Source organism: Myotis davidii, unplaced genomic scaffold (assembly GCF_000327345.1).
Source record: "Myotis davidii unplaced genomic scaffold, ASM32734v1 scaffold327, whole genome shotgun sequence".
Classification (NCBI taxonomy): Eukaryota; Metazoa; Chordata; class Mammalia; order Chiroptera; family Vespertilionidae; genus Myotis; species Myotis davidii.
In genome coordinates this window covers 1,534,856-1,541,159 of record NW_006298628.1, presented here as the reverse complement: position 1 = coordinate 1,541,159, position 6,304 = coordinate 1,534,856, and the positions used below count along the sequence as shown (strand labels likewise).

At 64.8% G+C, this 6,304-nt stretch overlaps 1 protein-coding gene across 1 annotated transcript in view; it reads right to left on the bottom strand.

Moving 5' to 3' along the window:
• COL1A1 (collagen type I alpha 1) overlaps positions 1-6,304 on the bottom strand; it is a 17,516-nt gene that overhangs the window by 2,542 nt on the left and 8,670 nt on the right. Inside the window, exons 25-47 of the mRNA XM_015570774.1 lie at positions 6,264-6,301; positions 6,079-6,132; positions 5,915-5,968; positions 5,755-5,808; positions 5,325-5,369; positions 5,134-5,232; positions 4,783-4,890; positions 4,302-4,409; positions 4,068-4,121; positions 3,812-3,865; positions 3,468-3,575; positions 3,329-3,382; positions 3,159-3,212; positions 2,855-3,016; positions 2,659-2,766; positions 2,391-2,498; positions 2,225-2,278; positions 2,011-2,118; positions 1,380-1,433; positions 1,160-1,267; positions 782-835; positions 355-462; positions 1-263 (exon numbers count right to left, since the gene is read on the bottom strand). Coding sequence (XP_015426260.1) covers positions 1-263; positions 355-462; positions 782-835; positions 1,160-1,267; positions 1,380-1,433; positions 2,011-2,118; positions 2,225-2,278; positions 2,391-2,498; positions 2,659-2,766; positions 2,855-3,016; positions 3,159-3,212; positions 3,329-3,382; positions 3,468-3,575; positions 3,812-3,865; positions 4,068-4,121; positions 4,302-4,409; positions 4,783-4,890; positions 5,134-5,232; positions 5,325-5,369; positions 5,755-5,808; positions 5,915-5,968; positions 6,079-6,132; positions 6,264-6,301 — 2,011 coding nt within the window. The remainder of the gene's footprint in view (positions 264-354; positions 463-781; positions 836-1,159; positions 1,268-1,379; positions 1,434-2,010; positions 2,119-2,224; positions 2,279-2,390; positions 2,499-2,658; positions 2,767-2,854; positions 3,017-3,158; positions 3,213-3,328; positions 3,383-3,467; positions 3,576-3,811; positions 3,866-4,067; positions 4,122-4,301; positions 4,410-4,782; positions 4,891-5,133; positions 5,233-5,324; positions 5,370-5,754; positions 5,809-5,914; positions 5,969-6,078; positions 6,133-6,263; positions 6,302-6,304) is intronic.

Here is a 6,304-nt window from a genome sequence, read left to right as displayed (position 1 = left end):
CACATCTTGAGGTCGCGGCAGGTGCGGGCGGGGTTCTTGCGGCTGCCTTCGGGGCTACGGATGTTCTCAATCTGCTGGCTCAGGCTCTTGAGGGTGGTGTCCACCTCGAGGTCACGGTCACGGACCACATTGGCATCATCGGCCCGGTAGTAGCGGCCACCATCGTGGGCCTTCTCTTGAGGTGGCTGGGGCATGAAGCTGAAGTCGAAACCGCCGCTGGGAGGACCAGGGGGACCAGGAGGGCCGGGAGGGCCGGGGGGACCCTGCAAGGAAAGGGAAGAGAGTGGGGTTCTCCGGGGTTTGAGCATCTCAGGGCTGGAGGGCCACGAGGAGACAGGATGGGGAGCTACGTACAACAGGACCAGCATCACCAGTGCGACCACGAGGACCAGGGGGTCCGATGGGGCCGGCGAGACCGTTGAGACCATCTTTGCCAGCAGCACCGGGAGAGCCGGGGGGACCCTGCAGAGGGCACGATGGTTAAAGACAGTCTGCCCAGAAGCACAGCACCGCCCCACGCTGGGGAGCAGCCCGCCACCCTCCCCGCCTGGCGCTCATCATTGCTCATTCCCTCCGCTGGACCAGGAGACCCGGGGGAAGAAGGAGCGGGCGGGGGATGCCCAAGGCTGGGGAGATGGCTTAGGACTCTGCTTCCCCTCCCCCAGCCCCTGTCTCTGGATCCTTCTCCAGAGAGGTGAGGAGCACCTGTGTCCCAGGCCAAGAGCCTTGACGTGAACCTGGACTTGGGGCCCAAGAAGAGGAGGTAGAAGGCGAGACTTACACGGGGGCCAGCGGGACCAGAAGCTCCAGAGGGACCTTGCTCACCAGGAGAGCCCTGAGGGAGACGCAAAGGCGATTCAGGCCCGTTGTGGGTCAGTGTGGCCAGCAACCTGCCCCACCCCATCAATCAGGGAATCTACAGGCTGAGACCCCGCCCACAGGCCTTCCATACACCCTTCGCCCTCTCAGAAGCGCCTTGGAAATGCCCACAAATGTTCGGATCCCAGTCCTTACTAGGGAGAAGTGAGAATGACTATGGGGGCGGGGGGGCGGGGGGAATTGAGCCAAAGTGCCCCCGCCCCCCATCACACAGCAAGGCCTGGGGAGAGGGTAAGAGAAGACTCGATGGCAGCTCAATGGGGCTGGGGAAGGTACTCACAGGAGGGCCAGGGGGACCCTGGAGGCCGGAGAAACCACGGTGACCCTTGATGCCTCTGTCGCCCTGTTCGCCTGTCTCACCCTTGTCACCACGGGGGCCTTGGGGTCCCTAGAAGAGTGGAGGGGACAGGATGTCAGGAGGAAGGTCCGTGAGCACTGAGTGGGGTGCTGTCCACAGCTGGACAGGGTTCTGAGGACGTGAGGGCCAGGGCAGGACTTACAGCGGGGCCACGGGCACCAGCGGGGCCGATGGGGCCGGCAGGACCAGCAGGACCCTGGGGAGAGCAGAGAGGGCATTAGATCCGGGCCTGGGAGACCCGGGCTGAGGGCTGGCCCAGCACGAGCTGCTGTTGAAACCACTCCTTGGCCAGATCCCCCTTTCCTCCCATCCCTCCCACTATGCCCCTCTCTCCCAAGCTCCAGAGGAAACTATGGAATCCAGGCTTTGTGTAAGCTGGGCAATTAACTGGGGACAACTCCATCCTCGGAGGCGACGGGCACTGTGGGAGGGGCCTTGAGGCTGAGCTGTGGCTGTTTTCCGGGGAGCCAAGGGCCTGGCCCCCTTGTGTTTTCAAACACTTTCCTACAAAGTTTGCAGCCCTTTACCAGTGAATTCCCTGTTTTCAATGTCTTCTACAGTTTCCAGCTCTTTATTAGTAAATTCCAAGTGTTTTCAAATATATTTCTACCTAATTTCCCACATGTTTTCCGGGGAGCCAAGGGCCTGGCCCCCTTGCAAGACCCCCAGTCCTCCCCCCGCCTGGCTGAGGTCAGATGTCCGCCTGCAGGACCCTAGCGGTCCAGAGCGGCCCGGCCTGACCCGAAGCAGCCAGCGGGAGCCCAGCTACTTACAGTCTCACCACGGTCGCCACTCTTGCCAGCAGGGCCGACTGGGCCAGGGGCACCAGGAGCGCCAGGAGCGCCTGGGGGTCCAGCAGGGCCGGTCTCACCACGGTCACCCTGGGAGGGGAGAGGAGCAGAGGCCGGGTCAGCCCCAGATGAAGGGCCCGGTGGGGCCGGAGGAGCAGCAGACGCGGCTGTGGCCCGGGGGGCGCAGCTGTCTCACCTTGGGGCCAGGAGATCCATCTCGTCCGGGGGAGCCCTCAGCACCAGGTGATCCCTGCGGGGAGCGGGAGAGAGGTCGGCATCAGCCAGGGGGAGGGAGGCTCAGGCCAAGGCCCCCATGGCCCTGCGGTGAGCACTGGCATCGCACAGGGCTGGGGACTGCTTACCTCACGTCCAGACTCGCCAGGGGGTCCAGCCAATCCAGGGGGGCCCATGGGACCAGGGGGGCCACGTTCGCCACTGGAGCCAGAAGGACCTTGTTTGCCAGGTTCACCCTTGGGTAGAAGAAAGGGTCAGGCCAGAGATGGGGCGGGGGGTCCTGAGAGCCCCCTCGTCAGCTAGCACATTAGTCTTTGCTGGCTCCACCCCCCATCCTGCACCCTCCGAGTCCTATGACAGTTCCTCTCGGGTCCCCCAAGAAGAGGGGGCACTCACAGAGGGGCCAGGAAGACCGGGGAAGCCTCGCTCTCCTCGCTGACCGGGCAGGCCGACCACACCACGCTGTCCAGCAATGCCTTGAGGTCCAGGGGTTCCGGGGGAGCCCTGTGGGAGGCCGACAGCAGTGAGGGGCCCTGCCGTGGCCAGGAACCACTCTCCCCCCCGCCCAGGCCCCTCCGGAGCGCGCACTTACAGCAGGTCCCTCAGAGCCAGGGGATCCTTTCTCGCCAGCAGGGCCGGGGGGGCCAGGGGGACCGACTTCACCGGGACGGCCAGCGGGGCCGGTCTCACCACGGGGGCCTTTGCCGCCTTCTTTGCCAGCGGGGCCAGGAGGGCCAGGGGGTCCAGCATTACCCTGGACGAGGAGAAGAGGGCTGTCAGATTCCACCGGATTCCAGAGTATCCCTGGGGTGTCCGTCAGGCCCAGGACGCTCCTGACAGCCGGTGCCCCCCGCCCTGCCCCACCCAGCAGCGGAGCCTCCACCGGGGATACTCACAGAGGGGCCGGGGGGACCGACGCGGCCAGCAGCACCAGGGAAACCAGTAGCACCCTAGCCGAGAGGACAAGGAAGAAGTCAGGAGGAGAAGGGCGCCCTTACCTGGCCCAGCCGCCCCTTCCTCCAAACCCGCCGGGGAGCCCAGCAGACACTCGGCGTAAGCTACTCACAGGGGGACCAGCGCTGCCGCGGGCACCTTTGGGTCCAGGAGCACCAACGTTACCCTGGAGGGGAGCACAGAGGCGTCAAGGCTGGGCCAGCCCGGGGTCCAGGCCTGTGGCAGCTCGGGGCCGAGGGTGGGATACTCACAATGGGGCCAGGGGGGCCGGCGGGGCCGGCGGGACCAGCGGGACCAGCATCGCCTTTAGCACCAGCATCACCAGGTTCGCCTTTAGCACCAGGCTGGCCATCAGCACCCTGGGGGAGGAGGAGGAGGAGGAGGAGGGAGTTGGTGAGTAGAGGGGAGGGATATGGCAGTGTCACAGGTCAGCTGCTAGGCTGGGGCAGGGACTGGGGGCAGGAAGATACTTGAATGGGAGACATCCCAGCCCCTTCCCCCTCCCGACTCAGGACGCTGCTTCTGTCTTCATCCAGGCCCCCAAGGTCCCCGGTCCCAGTTGGTGAGAAGAAATGAAGGGAGTCTTGATACTCACAGGGGGGCCAGCGAAGCCAGCAGGGCCGGGGGGACCAGGCTCACCACGGTCTCCCTAGAAGACAAGGAGGCAAACTGGAGAGAGGCCCTGGTGTGGGGGAGGCGGGAGGGGGCGCTGGAGGGACAGGCGAGGAGGAGGGGCCCTGAGGAGGTTCTCCAGGGGCCAGGTAGACAGCAGAGGTGGAGGAGGGTAGGAAGGGCTGGGGGATGGTGGAGGGAGAGAAGGGCCAAGGACGAGGCGTTCACTCTGTACTTACGGGGGCACCACGAGCTCCAGTGGGACCAGCAGGGCCGCTAGGACCTGTTTCACCCTGAAATGGGGGGGACAAGAGGCTCAGGGTCAGGGTCCTCCCTGCGTACTCCTGGCAGACTAACCCCAGAAGGGCCTCCCTCCCTTCAGATCCCCCGCCTTCAGGTTGTCAGCTCGGAGCCACGTCCAGGCTTGCTGGGAAAGCTGCGTCAGGGAAGACCGTAAGGAGGCAGCCACTCACCTTGTCACCAGGGGCACCAGCAGGGCCAGGAGGACCGATGGGGCCAGTCAGACCTCGGACGCCATCTTTGCCAGGAGCACCGTCAGCACCTTTGGGACCAGCATCGCCCTAGAAGCACGGGGCAGCCTGAGACTTGCAGCGTGGAGCCAGGAGGCGGCCTAGCGTGTCCGGCTGGTGTCTGGGACCCGGCCCCAGCTCTGCCCTGCCCCCGCGCCCAGGACCCCAAAAACGTTTCCGAGGAAAAGGTGCTGGCAGAGGGTAAGAGGCCCTGCCTTGTGTACAGGGATGAATAAGGGAGTCCCCCATCCAGGAGAAAGCCCCACCTCTCGTTGCCAAGGTAACTCATGGGGAGAGGAGGGCCTGGACCACAGCTAGAGGATCCATCAGCAGAGAGGCCGCAGGGGAAGATGGCAGGGAGGGGAGAGAGAGGCCAGGGATCCAGAGTAGCTGGAGGAGGGGAACCACACGGGGTTGGACTTACTCTGTCACCCTTCGGGCCTGGAAGACCAGCTGCACCTCGCTCACCAGGCATTCCCTGAAGGCCAGGGGCACCCTGACTGCCGGGGGCTCCAGGGGCACCAGCATCACCCTAAATGGCAACCAAGAGGACTGGAGTGAGGCCTGGGCTTCCAGGATGACGTCATAGCCTTGAGCCCCTCTTAATATCTCCCAGGCTTGGTTTCGAGGCCTGGGACAGGCATCCGCTGAGAGTAAAGGCTTACAGTCAGCACTTCAGGCTGCACCTGGACCCCACCCCAGCAGGTGGCTTTGGTCACAGCCAGGTGTCCCCGGCCACAGGAGGGGTGAGACCCGGTCCCTGTGCTGTCCTTACCTTAGCACCATCATTGCCAGGGGCACCATTGGATCCGCGGGGACCAGCAGGGCCGGGGGGACCTTGCACACCACGCTCTCCAGGGAAACCTCTCTCGCCCTGGGGGGAGAGGAAGGGAGGGACTCATGATGGTGGCCACAGAGGCAGCCAGCCCGGGGCATCTGGATGGGAGCGGCAGAGGCTCTACTTACTCTTGCTCCAGAGGGGCCAGGGGCACCGAGGTCTCCAGGAGCACCCTGAGGGGGAGGGAGGGGCAGACAGTGAGCAAAGGCCACGGGGCCTCAGCCCTAGAAAGCACCTGCCCTCCTGCCAGGGGGTGGCCCAGGCTCTGCGATGAGAGACCAGCGCCTTTGTGGCACTGAACTAGGATCACCCCTTTCCTCTCTACGCCCCCAACTTTGGGTTGAAGGAACGTCCAGCATCTCTAAGCAGAAGTCATGCAGACTAGCAGCCGAGCAGCTCCTTCCAGAGCGTGTCCTGCACAGGCGCAGCTGCCTGCTTCCCTCTGTGCTGCTCCCTTCATGGGAAGTCCTGCCTGGTATCTAACCATTATCCCTCCAGCTGCCGGTGTCTAGTTAGCTCGGAGGCCAACCCCTCCCTCTGTGCATCCCTGCCTCTTACCTGTTCACCGGGTTTGCCTGCTTCACCGGGAGGACCAGCGGGGCCAGGGAGACCCTGGAGGTGGGAATGGGGGAGGGGAGAGAAGGGGATTAGAATTCAGAAGAGAACAAAGGGGAACCCCCAACCCGCTCCCAGCCCCCTGCCAGCTGTGAGGCCTCACCTGGAATCCGGGGGAGCCAGCAGGGCCTTGTTCTCCTCTCTCACCAGCAGGGCCCTGTCAGGGGAGAATGTGGTCAGAAAGGCCCAGGAGAGGCACGGCAGGTGTCGCCCTGCTGCTGCCCCCCTGCGCCCGCCCCGCGCAGGCCTCCCTGCAGGGCCACTTACAGCAGGGCCAGGGGCTCCCTGAGCTCCAGCCTCTCCGTCTTTGCCAGCAGGACCCTGTGGGGGGAGAGCAAAGAGGAACTCAGGGTGGTGAGGTGGTGGGAGGAAGAGGGGCAGGTGCGCGGGCCTGGGGCTGGGGGTCCGGGGGCCTAGTGATGGGCAGCGAGGAGGAAGGGTGAGATGCTTACCACAGCGCCGGGGGGCTCAGGGAAACCTGGCTCTCCAGCTT